The following is a 17,396-nucleotide window of genomic DNA, read 5'->3' on the forward strand; positions in this document are numbered from 1 at the left end:
TAAGCGAGTATTTTAACCACAGCACATTGAAGTTAAAGAGATTTTTTTTGTCTTACCAGTGAATTTCAGTTACTGCACATCACATGTCCAAAGATGGAAACGACATAAGCTATCGTGGCAGGCAAAAACAGAATAGACTAACTATTTTGGTATTTTTCTGGAGATATCACTCACTTCAAATGACAGAAGCAAAATCTGCTCCCGCTATCTCAATGTGATTTATGTGAACCTGCTTTGAAGAAGTTCCTTAAAAATTAGATAAAATTAAATAGTATTATTAAAGAATATCAAAGAAATAAATGTTCACAAGTAAACAAATTATAGAAAAAAATTCATTTTTTTTTTATAATTTATTACATATAAAGTCCTTTCTCTATATACACAATGCATTGTATTTTTTTTTCACACGAAAAAAAAAACCTAAGCAGAATTATTAATTTGTTTACATATAATATTTTGTTTTTTAAAAAAAAAGATGCCATCGGGAGAAAAAAAAAAACAAAAAAACAAATTTCTTCTACCTCCGATCGCAAAATCATTAAAGTGTTCATAATTACATTAATACACATCGACATTTAAAAAAAAAAAGAAAGAGGCACTTCCATAAGACACGTTTAAAAAGTTCATTATCGACACTTGAGGAACTTTTTTTTTCGCTACACATTTACACATGCACATATACACACATACATACACAATTACAAAATTTTTACACGATCCAATGACGATACATTAAAAAAAACTATGACAAAATAATTGTTAAAACCCTGCAATCACATACATTGACGCGCTTATATAAAAAGAGGGGTACACACATGCACATCGAGTTTCAATCGAAAGTATAAGTAACAGCAGAGCAAAATTTTTCATGCTACATATATATATATATATATATATGATGCGCGGCACACAGCTTTCGATTCAAGCACTATAATCGGAACATATTAATAAAAAAACTGAATGCAATGACAGGTAGAATGCAAACTCTCAAATTTTTCATGATATATCAAATACAGAGCTTTAAACTTTGATATTTATGCAGAGTAATTTTACAGACATTTTGCAATCATAATGCAATAAATTTAAAGCTGATCGCGTCATTATAGAGAACACATACACGAGACACACTAATGAAATAACGATAGGATATTGCATTGTTATCAAGAATAATCTTCATGACAGACGAATTATCCTCATGACAGACTAGACAATGCAACTCCAAGAGATCATACACATACATAATTGGTTTAACATCACATGCAAGCAACGGGCAGAAAAATTCTGGCGGGAAAGTCTTGCAAAATATATATATATTTTAAGGAAATATACTCGATGCATCAAAATATCTTGCAAACATTATAATTGCTTTAAAAAAAACTTTTTTATAACAATCATGCACTCAAAAACATTTCCTTTTTCTCATATCAACGATCAGATTTAAAACGGGGGGATTTTTATGCGAGACGATATGGATTTTTCACTGTTATTGCTCCGATATCATTTTACTGTATTTTCACAGCAAAAAAATGGAAGCACAAGTTTCTTAAAATATTGTTACATGTCATTATTACCCTCACTCTATAAAAACAAACTTGAAATCAAAACACATTTATCTCGCCCTTCACAACACATTCAAAATCAACATAACTTGTTACAGTAATCATCTAAGGCAAGCCATTCGATAAGAAATGTGCATATGATTAACAAATAATAATAACAAATACAATAATAATTCAGTAAAAACTCTAGCCAATAGAAATATCCTTATTCTTGAAAAAAAACTATATGCAGGAATACCAAAGGCGGGGAGTCACAAAATCGTTATTTGTGATTCCTCTTAAAAGGTGAAAGGCAGGAGTGACAAATCCCAGGTGCCAGGGTGCCTTGGCAACAAAAAAGTTCATACTGCCATCTAAAATTTTTTAGGCAAATTTATCACCAAATATTTATCACCTATGGGACAATATAGAATTTTCGTGTGTCAATCAACATAGGAAGGGGTTGTTAAATCAAGAAAAAACCTTATTTCAAATCTTTTTTTTTAAAAAGAAAAATGCTTGGCTCATAAGAAATTTGGCTGGTGCCCCCGCCCAAAGCAGAATATGCCAACAGAACAATCTGGAAGAATTTTAAGAAAAATATAAGAAACTCTGTTGTGAGAATTTTTACCACGGAACATTTCTAGTCAGTCGAGGGCTCATTGCAGAACAATGCAAAACATTCTGCTTTGGGGGCTGCTGCCTGATTTTTCATTTGATTTGTCAAGCCCTAGGGTAAAGAGCTGGGCTGAAACTGGGAATGGGCAGGCAGATTTTGAAACAACACTGTTCTAATTTCTCTTTTTGCCTTTCTTTGACTGCATTCAGCGTAACAAAGTGGCATCACCAAAATGAATGCTTGTCCCGTTGGCAGAAAATGTTTGTTTCTAATCACAGATCTGGCATTAGTGGTTTTGATTATCTGTCAACTATTTAATAAGTAGGGATTGACAAATCGAAGAAAAATTTAGGCACCTGTCAAAATTCTTTAACGATAAGAATTTTTTAAAGAAAGAATGGTCTAAAATTATTATTTTTGTTCTACTTTTTCAGGACTTATCTACCTATTTTTTACACTTTCACCCATGCTGAAATAAACCCTGAAGATTTTGTGTTGTCCTAAAACTTTAATTTTGTAACTATGAGGGCTTGACAAACCTCAGTCACAGGATCACCATGGCAACTAGAAAATTGGTATTGATCCTAAAATTTTCTGTGTATGATTTGGGAGCCAACACGCTTGGCTCCCAAAATATTTGGTTGATACTTAGATTTCATCTCAATTTGTCAAGCCCTGGTAATCGCTCATGGAAAAACTTTATGCGGCAAAACTAATTATTTTAGCCACCACAGCACTGGGGATTAGCTGTGTGCACTCATAAAAATGTCTAGTTTAACATGAGAATGACCATCACCTATTCAAATTTCTCTGTTCTAAATTTATGCTCCCCTTCCCTGCCTATAATAGCTTTCGGCATCCCTGCTTATATGAAAAAAATACACCGGTTAGCTCATAAAAGCATTTGTGAATATGAAAACCTACAGTAAATAATTTCGACACTTCCACAAATTAGGCAAAAAACACTCTTACTGGTGACACATAACTTAATGAAAAATTATTAAAAGTAAAAAATGTGTATATCCTAGATAAAAACTTGACACGCTCAAGGATTAAATTGCCTAACATTAAAAAAAATAGAACAGATAAATTAAGATAAATAGGTAAATAAAAAATTGTACGATGAACATTTTTTTCGATATATAGGTACCACTTCAAAATTCTAATATTCAGAGCAAGGGAAAAAAACCTAAATTAAATGGCAGTGCTGTCATGGTAAAATACTATTAAAAATAGTTAAGACCTTGGCTTTTACAAAACTAAAGAAGCATAAATGATTCAGAGAGATATTGCATTGCTTTCGAGCTACTTGAGCATCTTCAGGAATAATTACTCCAGAGTGCTTGCAAAACTTTAATTAAAACCTTTGAATGAAGGTCCCCAAGTAATCTGAAAGCAATGTATTTTTTCTGCACACACACAAAATAGTTGGACATCTCTGTATACACGCATTACAGAGAAATAAGCATGTTACACATGTTACAGAGAAAAATTATTTTTACCGATATCACAAATAATCAAAAGTGATTTATCAGCTAACAAAGCTCTTGCAAGTCGTCTAGGGACGACGATGGGAACAGTTCAAGGGTTGAATAACGACTGTAAAAGCCTCGTATGATTTGACTTATTCTTCACTATACACCAGCGTTTCTCAACCAGGGCTCTTAAGACATAGTTAGGAGAGACTCTATAAGAAAAAAAAATTTTGAACAGCAGGGGGAGGGGGGGGGGGGCGGCAGTGAGTTCTTTTAGTCTATCCCATTTTAATGCATGGGCTCACATGGCCATGGCCCTTGGTTCTCATGATCGGAGCTTGAGAAATAAAAAACTCAGATGAGAGCCAAATTTTTCTGAAGCCAAACATGGTTTTCGTTTGAGAAAAACTGGCTGAAATATTTCTTTCACCTTTTACAGCTTTAATACTCCTTGCCCACGTCAAAAAATGCATTGTCATGAAATCAGAAAATTTTGTGTCATCATATAATTGATGACTCTAGCTATCAATTATAAAAATTGTTTAGACACCAGCACTGATTTCTCAGTTGTTATTGTGAGTGGGATTTATCAAGCTCTGCTCACTGATAATGAAATCTTGATACAATTTTCAAGAGCATGTAAATTGGTAGGAAGGAATTTCAAGCCATGTAAGAAAAATCCCTTTGTCTGAGATGCCCATTATTGTCTTAAGATAACCCTGGTTTTTTAGTACAATAAAACCTAAGTAGGACATCTACCATTCCATTAAAATCTGCCTAAGTTAGAAAGGTGAAGAGAGAGAACATAAATAGTATTGTGGACAATTTGTACTACATTAGGATTATAGTTATAACATTAGGGTCAGTTCTCTTTAAATATGTCCAGTGTAGGGAGGTGTCCAAGTTCACCCGTTTTACCTCGATCAAATTTTTTGATTTAAAAACATACAGGAAGAATTCTCTTGAGCAGTGGTTCCTCTAACTTATACCACTTGCGGCTCCTTTGCCCTAGTCAATGCTTATCCTCAGCTACCTCAGAATAGTCTAACAAAGAACTGCTTAAGAACAGCAAACATGCACACATCAATATTGGCAGCTCACCACGATACATGATAACCCCTGTCAAAAGTTGGCAACACCAACACCCCTAGAAGCAACAACGTACACTTTAAGAACTACTGCTGCAGAACATAGACATTAATTCAAGGGTTAATGTCGAAGAGGACAGATGAAAATAATGCAGAGTCCTTCTCAATTACGAAACGGCTCTGAGTAAATGTTCAAGTTTTGATCTAGTTGCTTATTGAAATGCCAGTTGGGCATCAGACAGTTACAAACATCAAAGTTTGAGGGTCCACTATAACAGTGTTTCTCAACCGCTGGGCCAGCCCAGTACCAGGCTCTAACACTAGTCACATCGGGCCGTGAGTGATTTGTAGTTTCATTTTCCCCCATTAATTTCTCGTTGTGTGTATGACCAGACCTTTTACTTACGCAAAAGAGATTTACCAGGCCGCGGGTTTCCAAATATTGAGAACTACTGCTCTATAACATGGATATTTCTTCTATGGTTCCGTAGAAGATAGATGTTGCTTTGAGGGTTGCTAAAATAGGAATATTACTTTAAGGGTTACTAGAACATGAATATTATTTCAAAAGTTGCTTAGGGCATGGGAATTAATAAAAGGGTTCCGCAAAAGCAAAAAAGTTGAGAAACACTGCTCAACATCATAATAGATTCATTGCAATCATTATTCATATTTTTATGCCAGAGGTAAAGGACACTATGTTTATTTTATCATCAATATTGGGATAACACTATTAATTTACAGTACAGTGATATCTTGGCGGAGATTCAGAATCATGTTAGTTAGCTGAAATTCAATTTTACATAGGTTTCTATGGAAAATAGTTTAATTCGTTCTAAGAAATGCCCAAAATATTTTGAAGATATTTTCATAAAACACTAAGAAGCATTATATAAAAATAGAAACCGACCAAAGGCTGAGATAAACAATTTCATAATTGAATAAACTCTCAGGTTTGTCAGCCATAGCGATGTGAGGTGGAGCTATGTGATATATTCAGCTCATTTCTCTCTCACACATATGCAGATGGAATAGTTAAATTCCCAGAATGTCCAGACTTCAGTTTGATATTAAGAGTCTTATCCTGCACTGATACCATTCAAGTCTGAGATTTTCTTTTCCTTTCTCATATAAATGCATTTTCTCTCTTAGCTTAATCATTCATTCTATATGAAATAGCTCAAAATCTTTCTGCAAGAGAAAGACAAGTGCTTACCTAGAAAGCGATTCCGAGGTAATTTAAGTAAAATAAATTAATCTGACTCGAGTGAATGCTGATCATTAGATTCATTTTGATTGGTATGAAAATTTAGCTCACAACACTGCTTTTAATGTTCGCGCATGCATACATATCAACTAAAATATTTGTTAGCAGAATCCATATTCATTAGCTGAAGCAGTAAAACATTGCAAAAAAAATCTTAATTAAGGTATCACTGTACTTTCGCTTCACTACACATAGGTATAGGACACCAAGTCCTATTTCAATAAATAACAGAGATATTCACTTTATAAAGCAAGCAAGAAAGACATGGCAAAAAAAAATCTTTAAATGGCTCTCATGTAAAATTTCCCTTTTGTGACAAGGTGCTCTTTACCTCCGACATATAGATATCTACATAAACCCTTGAATACTTCTGCAATATTCTTTCCCACGTAAAAATGCATACAACTCCATAAAAACAAATACTCTTGTCTCATGACAAAAATTGGTACAAACAGCGTTGTGATACATTATAATCAAATAAATTTTTTTACATACACAAATTATGTATTTGACAGCCCTCTATAAAAAAAAAAACAGAAACGAAAACTGTATGTAGTGAATGTTTTAGATCAAAATATGAAAAACACAATCTGTACAGTCAAACTTTTACAAATTGAAGCAATATCGATGTCTAGAAGCACTTTGAAATATTAAAATTTGATTGCATCAAATTTAAAAATGCCTAAGTAAAAATTCTTACAAAAAAAAATGCTTGCAATTTAATGGGTGGAATGTTAAATATCAAGCAGCTAAATGTTTGCCGATTATGCATTACATGTCACGTCAATTTGAAATAAGTAACCAATTTAATTAATAGAAAGTTATGTTTTTTTGATAAACGAGAAATACAACATAGTAACAAAACCATGCCATGGAGATTCATTGAGTAATTTTTTAAATGGCTCATCTGATTACGCATATAAAAATATAATTAATGACATTTTTTAAATACTTAGCATCTCTTCATAGTACAATGTTGTTTTTTTTTGTTTAAAGGATTTTCAAATTTATCACTTTCATCGCCACCTACATAGCACTTCCACAAGCACCCTTGCTCAGCCGAACTTCTAAAACTCCAATTTCTGAAATTGAATTCGAAGTTCTGTATCTTTAAGCAGTTCAAGGTATTAAAGTTTGGCACCTACAGAAGGGCTGAAGAAATCCAACCTGACCAGTCGCATTGACGATCAAGCGAGTTACAATCGTGAATTTATCCGAAATTATAGACACATAATAATTTCGTCAACACATCCTGTGGTGCATTTTTACTCATTACGGGTCTATTTTTTCACGGCAATCTGGGACCTAAACATTTCCAAAGTGACCAGTGTTTCTTTGATGCCGCTGTGCAGTTATGCGAGCATCACACTCGAATCTTATCATGAGGATCCAGGTTCAAACTTCGTTGATGGTGGTTGGCTGAAGTTCGTTTTCTGTGATTTTCCAATTTTGAGGCATTATTGCAAGCCATTCTCCCATTCGAAAAGGTCTCTCTGCAGAGAGCAGGTAGACCTTCAGCATCATAATTAAATACCATGAAAATTCAAGCATTTACCATCTTTACTCCAAAATATGGAACTTTTTTCCAAGATTCCCTCTTCAAATTCAGAGACAAATTCTGATAATCTTGCGTTGTCTTCGGACTTTTATTCAATAATCATTCACTGAATATTTTAGGTGCTGGTCCCAATTTTTCAGTCATCGTGGTGACCCTGGATTTACCAAGCCCTAGTCTAACAATTTAATTCTTGAATCGAACTGGACACAGGTTCTTCATCAACATCTGTTCTAGGGCAAGGCTGGACAAATCCCAGACATCAGGTCACCATGGTGACTAAAAAAACTGGTATTGGCACCTAAAACTTTCTTTGTGTAGTTACTAAATTGCAGCTGAGAGACAAAGTCAAAGGAAAAATTATTTTGGACCTTTTTTCTTTATGTAAAAATTTTTTGGAGCCTCAACATTTTTTTTTTCTGGCACCTAGATTTCTTTGCGATTCGTTCAGCCCTGTTTTAGGGAGCAGGGACAAGTGATCTCACTCTATTCCGATTGATTTCAGTGATAAAAGCCTGAATATTTGTGCCAAATTTTGCCCTTCACATTCCTTTGACCACTCATACAGTGAAATATATAAAGATCACATGTTTATTCAGGTACATTTCAGATTTTTTCAGCCCTGCTCTACTGACAGTCAAAAGTGTTAATTTCTCTTTGCAATTTCAATCACACTAGGTAAGAAATTTCCACATTCGTACAAGAGTTCAACGAAATCGAAACATATGGAAACAATACAATTTGAATAATAAATGTCACTATATATATATATGTATCAGGGCTGGACACATGGCCCCCACAAGGGCAGGGCTCTAGCACTGGGGCTCAGGACAATTCTCATCATATTTTATTTTTTCATATTATAAATTAACTATAGAAGGACTGCAAAAAGTCTGATCTGGGGCCCGCAAAAGATCTCAGACTAGAAGCTCTGCTCCAGGATGTGGAGACATGGCTGGACAAAAAAAAAATTTAAGTGCCAGACAAATTTCTTTTAAGAGCCAACCACAGTTTTTCTCAGGAAAAAAATCCTAAATATTGTATTTTACTCTTCCGAGAGCTAATAATCCCTTTTCGTGTTAGAAGATGTAGAAGATACTCCCCAAAGCAGAATGTTTTGCATTGTTCTGCAACGAGCCCCCGACTGACTGGAAATGTTATGCAGTAAAAATTCCCATAATAGTGTTTCTTCACAACATTTTTCTTAAAATTCTTCCAGATTGTTCTGCAGTAGCACTAATTGTTCTGCAACGTACGTCACAGATTTTGGCATATTCTGTTTTGGGGGGGAGGGGGGGACACTGATTATGAAATCAGAAAATGTTGTCGTTCTTAGACTCTAATTCAGTAATCACATATAGGAAATTTTAGATGCCAATGCAGATTTTTTAGTTGCCACAGCAACTTGGCCTCTAAGATTTGTCTAGCTCTGATATATATAGATATGTATGTATAGCCTACAATATCTATGATTATATCTCCATGGGAAAAAATAAAAAAAATATCCCATTCAGAGCCCATTACACCACCAAATTTTTTTTTGTAATACCATCTGATGCTTTTATGTCAAACAACATTTACCATTCATAAATGCATAATGCATACAGAGGTAGACGAACATGACGCATCTCACAAAAAGGTTGAAGTATCAAGCCTAGTTCATATTTTTGTTTCTCGTAACTTTCAAAACGTTTATCTCAAAACTGTCTGCTTCATGTTAAATTCCTCCCAATATAACTAAAACGAGAAGCCTAATCCAAGACTTAACAAATTGAAAAATTATTTAGGTGCCAACCAAATAGGAGCTGTAAACATAGTTTTTCGCCCAAGAAAAATATTTGCCTTAAATTTTGTTTTTTTAGACTTTTGCAGGATTTAATATTCACCTTCTTTTGTTAAAAAACACACTGGCATGAAATCGGAATTTTGTGCCACTCATAGACTTCAATTACATATAGAAAATATTAGACAAACCAATAACACTGATTTTATAGTCCCTACATGGCAACCTGTCAGACCAAACAAAGCCTCAACTCTGTTCCTTCCCGGATATTAGCTCTGGCACAATCCGTGAAAATAGTTACTGCAAGGCTTGACAAATAAAAAAAAATTAGCTAAATTTCTTAGGAACAAAGAACGATTTTAATCTCAAGAAAAACTGCACTAAGCAATAGATCATTTTTTCAACTTTTCTGGGCCCGATACCCTTTTCTTATGTTACAAGACACACTGTAATGAAATTAGAAAATTTTGTATCATTTGTAGACTCCAATTTAACAGTCACATATAGAAAATTTTAGGCGCTAATACCAATTTCAGTCGCCACGGTGGCATGGGATTTTTTAAGCACTGAGTTACTGTCTTTTTCTTTCACTACCACCAGAACATAGTCCCCACTCAGTCTATTTTTCTTTGATTTCACCTCAGCTTTTCATCTAGGAAAAAAAGTATCTTTACTTCATACAATGAGAAAAATCATCTCATTCTCACTACTGCCGCCACTTGCTGAAATGCGGGAAGCGTTACTAAAGTCTCTACTTTAGAACATCACGTCACAGTGCATGAAATAGGATGGGAAAGATAGATTTATATAGATAGCAAAGATTTATATATATATAGCACCAGGGTTTGATTCCCAACAGAAACCAGTTGACTTTCCAAGTTCATATCTAGGCATATTATCTAGAGGGAAAAAGGTCCCTTTCTTTCAGTTACTGGAAATTCCGAGAATATATTCCTGTCTATATATTGTGATGATGGAGATGTGAATTCGATATTCATAGATTCATCTCCAAAGTGAAACTAAATTAAGTAAGTACAGGCCAAAATATTAGATACGAAAAACCTGAATCCAGTCATTACCATCAGTATTTTTCTTAACAAATCCTGAAACACACCACCAGATGAATTATACTGCCTTTCAGACTTTTAAAACTAGCCTATGAATGCAAATAAATAAAATAGTTTGTTTTATGCATCCTATCTATGCTGTCGAAATTGTTCCCAATAATTGTTTCCTGCTGGAAGGGCTTTCAGTCCCTTGAGGCTCTAAAGTGTTTTACTGTGTGTATTTGTGCAATAGCACTATATAAATTTGTGTAAATATGTTTGTATTTGTGAAATAAATATTTAAAAAAGGAAGCACAGCGTTTCCCAAAGCAGAAAATGCTAAAAACTGATGTATGTAAATCAGTGCTGCTGCAGAATAATCTCTGGGAAAAGAATTGCAAGAACTCTTCTGCGTAGAAAATACATTATGTCAATTTTTACCACAAAACATTTTCAGTCAGCTGAGGGCTCATTACAGAAAAAACTCAGAAAAAAATATAATTCGAAACTTCACCTCAGCCTTTTTTTACTTTTGTTTTTCGAGTTTTAGTTTTTTCCCATTCACAGAACTTTTCCTTGACTTCTATGAAATATTTGCGTATATCCCTGACTTTTGTTAAACAATATACATTTCCCAATTTTCAAGGTCCCTGGGAATTCAGGTAACAAATAATTATTGGAATAATTGAAGCTTAAATGATAAGTGTTTGCACCTGGAAAGTGTATATATGATGACAAGGGCCTATAAGGTAATATAATCAGGCATGCCCTACCACCAATGTTGCCAACACAAATCTAGATGTGTGATTCACCTATTAAAATTAAATTCTACTCCTCCAAATTTTATTAAGAAGTGAAAATTTTTCTAAATTTGGGTGATTTGTTTTTTAATAGTTATTTGTTTTTTCATAGAAAAATGTACCTCTTTACACAAAATTACTCCTTAAAATTTTGGAGAGGGTGACATTACTCTTCAAAATTATTTTTTCAGATAACACTCTGTTCTTCCTTCCCCACCCACACACAAGGATGGGGTTGAGAGGGCTCTAGCCAGGTAGAAGGGGGACCAGTCAAAGATCCCGATGTGGGGGTGGGAATGAAGGCCACGAATGTGGGTGAACATAAAATTGGCAAAGATCTCTAAAATTCTATAGTAGCTGAATGTGATGCATTTTAGTTTAAGTCAATACTACTGTTATTATCATTGTTACATTAATAAAAAACTGTCTCATTTAAAATTAAAACATGGTTAGCCTCACGATAGTAACATGCGTGGCTTGATAGATCCCAGGTGGCCCTGGTGACTAAAAAATAGGCATTGGTGCACTTCACATTCAGCTTCATGTGATTGCTAGATTAGAATCTAAAGATAACAAAAAATGTGTCCCATTTCATTATCTTTCAACATGAGAAAGGGTCATTATGTCCTAAGAAAGTCTTTAAAACGATTTTCTGCAACTAAACCCATGCTCGGCTCCTGAGGAATTTGGCTGGCACCTAAATTTATTGTTTTGATTTGCCAAGCCCTGGTTTAGTCCATATCACCTACATAACTTTGGCAACATGCCAAATTTGAAGTGAATTTCTCTTCAATTTTAGAAATGTTGCTGATCTGCATTTATTCTTCATTAGGAAACATCTCTCTTAAGAAAAAAAAAAAAAGTTTCCAATAATTTTCTTACACCGCAGTGGATAAATAAATCAATGTGGCATATATTCCGTAAAATGCAATAAGTATAATAAATATTCTACTTTTTTTTTCATTTGACGGTGATAATCTTGGTGATTATCACCATCATAAAATTTCATCACTTCATACTTTTGGTGAAAACAAAGAAATTTAGAATGCAAAACACTAAAATTAAATGCTGTATTTACTTGAATCTAATCTGTACCTTATTTCTAAGCAGCCAAAATTATAATATTCCCTTGAGATATTACCATTGATTCTTTTTAAAGTGCACCCAGATAAAAACAATTTGATATTTTGAAGGAAAATGATGAACGTTAGATTCAAATAAATACGGTAGGTTAACTGTTGAAAACAGAAAAAGTGATAAAGCATCACCTTTTCTCTGGGAACACTCACAGAATAGCACAGTACACTCATGATCTTGCAATAATTTAACAATTTCCTCAACAACATAATTCTCTTTCGTCCCAATTCGGTGATATACTAAACCAACACTATTCTCGACTATAAACAACTACCTACACAAACAGCTGTTATTTAAATAACAAAAGATGTGCAATACACTAAATCAGTATTTCTCAACCTACAGTCTGCAACGATGGTACTGGTGGTCTGCAGACACATTTGATAATTTACTCCCAAATCAATTGTTCAATTGATGTAACTGATATTAGTAGCATTCTTATGGGTTCAAATAAAAATTTCAGCTTCATACTTGGCATCACCATATCTCCCCGAGGAAAATGCAGGGAATTGTGACCCTAAATATCACTAACTGTAACCAAAAATGCAATTTACGACAAATTTGCTAAATTTTGTAAAATTTGCTGCAAACCGCAGTAAAAAAGATGCATTTCTTGAAACAAACATTCTTCATGACCATATTTAATTGAGTAAAATACAAGATGCTGGGATCTTTCTTAAATAAGGCATAATACGGGACATTGTCGATTTTCACCGAAAATATTGTCATAAGTGCAATAAAAACACACCATAAACCCACAATAGTTGTTAAAACTGCTGAAAAATTACAAATTCTTAGGAAATGAAGGAATACTGGAAATCGCTGTTACTTTAAATGTTGCCATAATTATCATATGATTTATAGGCTAAAAAACTATCATTAACGAGTTTAGTAATCATTACAAATTAAAATAAGCATCATTGAAAAAAAACTTGGGCAAGTGTATAAAACAGTCAGAATAACCAAAATCTGGCCATTTTGAAAGTCCCATAAAATACAGGACAACATCATGTGTAAGTTTGTGGTCCATCAAATTGTTTCAGACATATTACTGGTCCTTAGATTCAGAAAGGTTGAGAAACACTGCACTATATTAATACCCAAGGAACAATGTACTCAGTCATATAATGCAGCGGTTGGCAAATCCCAGATGCTAGGTCACCATAGCAACTGAAAAAAATCGGCATTGATGTTTAAAATTTTTCTATGCCTGACAATTACATTGGAGTCAATGGACAACACAAAATTTTCAGAATTTATGCAAGATTCAACAAGCGCTTCCATAAACGGGAAAAAGGTCACAAACTCGTGGAAGAGCTGGAAAAAAAATATATATGGGCCATTTTTATCTATGGAAAAATGTGCTTGGCTCAAAAGAAATTTGACAGCTGCCTAATTCTCCCCACCTGGATTTTCCGATCCCTAACTTGATAAATTTTAAGGCAAGAGAAACGGGAGGAAATGGCAATCGTGACATCCAAATCACAGCTGCAAAACATACACAGTGGATCACACTTACGTTTTTCAAAAAACTGCCATGAAAAAAAAATGTGGTAAGAGGGAAAACACGTTAAACAGGAAATACCAATGAGTATATAAGTTGGAGCTCTGACCATAAAAATAAGTTGTACTAAGTGGGATCCACTGTATATCAAAATATAGCCAAATCAGGAGTGATGTTGCTTATCTGTAAATGGTCCGAAATGTTCATAAAACCAAACCCATATATGATTAATATGCATAATTCAAGAGAATGGGGTTTTTTTTACGCAGACAAGCACACTCATGATATACTGAACACAGAAACATCTCACACATGCACCAGCGAGAAAAAAAGATTATAGCAAAAAATGTGAGAAAGTGTTCACTTAAAAAAATCCACAGGCTAAAAATAATTTGAAGCAAATGTTTGACCGCGACATTGTGGATTTAAACCCGGAAGCCCTACAAGCACTCTCACCTATCAAAATTGTGTTGAATTGTTTTTTTAAATCGCTAAAATGATAATGAAAAACTATTAAAAGCAATTAAGAAAATGAAGGTAGGGCAAAGAAAACTCTTAAAATTGCATTAAAACACTAAATGACTACAACTTAAATTCAAAAACATGTTCCATATAACACGATAAAAAATGCCATACAATTTTAAAAAAACAAACGTTGCTAAAGTTCACATGAAATGATGTCCTCCTATATTTTTGGCAGTGAATAGCGTAGATGAATGAACGCTCTCAAGCACAAGCGTTATGTGTACAAAGCGTATTTACTTAGCTCAATAATAATTAAAAAAACATGTTCAGAAACAAATGAGCACCAACACTTTCCACAACGAGAAAAAAATTAACGGCACACACTTACCACACACAGATGCTAGTAACGCTTCTCCCTTTCTCTCAAAAAAGACCAAAATAAAAAGCTTCTCACAATAAAAAGGGGGCAAGAGGAGGAAAAAAACCACTTTGAGCTAAATTTACTACCAATCAAGTAACAGAATTACCGATCTGTGGCAATTTATTATGGGAACTCAACGTAGAGTTCACATCATCACCAATAATTGTAACTACTGTCCTAGACTTGGTGATATCTATCGTGTTCATTTTAGCGATGATGCTTGTACGTGCGGACACCACACTGTTCTGGGCAGATGTACTATTGGATGATTTTGAGCCATTCTCAGAGCTTTCCGGAGCTTTAGGTAACCGCCGTCTCAACCAGCCGTGCTTCAATGCAGCGGGCGGTGTAATCCTGACTGCGGGATCCCATTCCAGGCACTTCTTTAGGAAGTCTATGAACAACGGATCATCACAGCCCTTGAGGGCAGCCGTCCAGTCCCGGCTGGCAGGCGGACCTCTTAACTTCCCACGCCTCGACCTGCCACCGTTCAACACCACGCTCCCATCCGGCAGCGTTGTGGATGTGCAGTACCTTGGATATCCTTTCGAACTGACGAACGTCTTCGCGCGCTTGGACTGCTGCAACAGTTTTGAGGGCGGCATACCGATCAGCTCCACAATACACGCTAACTGGTCCGCCTCATCCTCTCCGGGTAGCAGCGGGTAACCAGTCAAAAGCTCGGCTAGAATACAACCTAAGCTCCACATATCGATGGCCATTCCATACTTACCGCCCAGTATGACTTCAGGGGCGCGGTAAAATCTAGACTGTATGTAAGAGTAAACCCGCTGATTCTCGAAACAGCTGGAACCGAAATCAATCACTTTAATCCCACTGCGACCAGGTTGTTTGAGCAAAACATTTTCAGGTTTCAAATCACAGTGTATTATCTTGTTACGATGCAACGTATCCAGACACAGCAGCAACGAATGAGCGAACTTCCGCACGAGTTGGATGCTGAACCCCTGGAACTTATTCTTTTTTATCAGCTCGTACAAATTTATACTTAGCAACTCGAACGTGATGCAGGTATGATTGCGGAATGTGAAATGTTCCAACATGTGTATGATATTGCTACTGTTCTCCTTATCTTGTTTCTTCAGGTGCTCAAGGATCCTAATCTCTTCTTGCGCCTGCCTGTGGAAGCGCTTCTCATTCCGGACTATCTTCAAGGCAACGTTCTGATGGTTCTTGTGGTCATAGGCCTTCAGCACCTGACCGAAGCTCCCCTTACCGATCACCTTGATGATCTCATACCTGTACGATATATGATCATGGGGTATGTGTATGTACGAACCCTGGTCATCATCATATCCGCTGTTGTTCATCGCTCCCATCACCCCGGACAGCTTCTTCGCGTTGGCGCCTATGAAGTAGACCTGGGGGTAGTTGAAGATCTCGTGGTGCTCGTAGGGGGTCAGCTTGTGCATGTACAGCTTCATGACCTGCTGCGGGGACGCGCCCATGTTCTTGGTCTTGGATGACAGCGAAGACGAGTTGTTCCTGTTGCTGCCCGACGTGGTGTCGTTGTTGTCGACCGACGACGGCCGGTGGTGGTGGCTATTGCTGTCACCATTCTGCTGCTTCGACTGGTGGTTGTGGTGCTGGTGGTGATCGCTGGGCAGCTTGATGTTCGGCACGTCGTAGTATCCACCGCCGACGCCGTTGTTCTTGCTGTAGCCATTGCTGGTAATCACCTTGCTGGTGTTTTTCTCCGATATTTGAGGTAGGAACGGCGCGTTACTCGGCGACGAAGTCCCATTTGTTGCGACCAACGATCGCGTCCTGGACAAGGGCATCCTTTCAAGCAGCAGCAACGACAGCAGCTAAACATCCAACGACTTGCAGCAGCAGCTCAACGACATCAGCGATTCCAATAACACATCGGACACTAAACACTGCACGAGGATGGTCATGAACGGCATAATTTGGCTATTTTCTCTCCGACTTGTGGACATTATAACACGTCGAGGAACGTAAACACATGCACAATATCCATTTTTTTTCTTCTTTTGTGTGTTATCTACTATTATTATTGTCTCCCGACGCTTTGGGCTTATGAACTCGCGTCTCTATAACCCCGCACGCACGCGCACCGCTCACAAGAAGCGACTGAACTGAACCTGACTTCCTCTTTTTCCTCCGATTCGGTTGGCCCTTGTTGCTATGCTCCGTTGTTAAGCGCCCGCCAGTGACGTCACCAGAGGGCGAGAACTACGCCAAGCCGAACAAAAGGAAAAAGAAATCTTGCCGAGCAGACGAGAACTCCAAACAAGAAGCCAAGCTCAAACAAAAAAAAAAAAAAAGGGAAACCTGTCGAGAGCAGACGACAGAGCCAATAACAGGGCCAAGCTCAAGCAAAAAAAAATAAAAAAAGAAGAAACCCGCCTAGAGCAGACGACAACGCCAACCGCAGACAAAAAGAAATCGCCAAGGCGGATCAGCTGTTGGCACTACTTTTATCGCATCAATTGCTTTTGCAATCTAAAAAGTCACTGGCGTATTAAAAAAAAACCCTTTTAAAAAATAAAAAATAAATAAAATGAAGAATTTTTTTTTGTAAAAGAAAAGACGGTCTTTTCACGTCAACACAGAAAACCGAAATACTGTGTAATTTTATGCGTCGCAATTTTTTTTTTTTTTCCTCACACGCGAGAAAAACGTCGTCAACGTGTGAAAGGAATTCCACTAACAT

The 17,396-nt window shown here is 36.0% G+C and overlaps 1 protein-coding gene across 1 annotated transcript; it reads right to left on the reverse strand.

The window, feature by feature from the left end:
* Positions 1-342: 342 nt before the first annotated feature.
* Positions 343-16,818, reverse strand: LOC149078328 (dual specificity tyrosine-phosphorylation-regulated kinase 2-like). Its single transcript, XM_089241981.1, has one exon. It carries the CDS (start codon positions 16,498-16,500, stop codon positions 14,788-14,790), a length of 1,713 nt encoding a protein of 570 aa, XP_089098107.1. The 5' UTR covers positions 16,501-16,818; the 3' UTR covers positions 343-14,787.
* Positions 16,819-17,396: the final 578 nt, after the last annotated feature.

Source organism: Pholcus phalangioides, unplaced genomic scaffold (assembly GCF_987345545.1).
Source record: "Pholcus phalangioides strain wild (caught in Gottingen) unplaced genomic scaffold, Ppha-v1.0 ptg000014l_1, whole genome shotgun sequence".
In the NCBI taxonomy this organism is placed as follows: Eukaryota; Metazoa; Arthropoda; class Arachnida; order Araneae; family Pholcidae; genus Pholcus; species Pholcus phalangioides.

What these genes read in the sequence shown, in the direction of transcription:
- LOC149078328 (XM_089241981.1), bottom strand. Translation starts at nt 16,500, where the DNA reads ATGCCCTTGTCCAGGACGCGATCGTTGGTCGCAACAAATGGGACTTCG.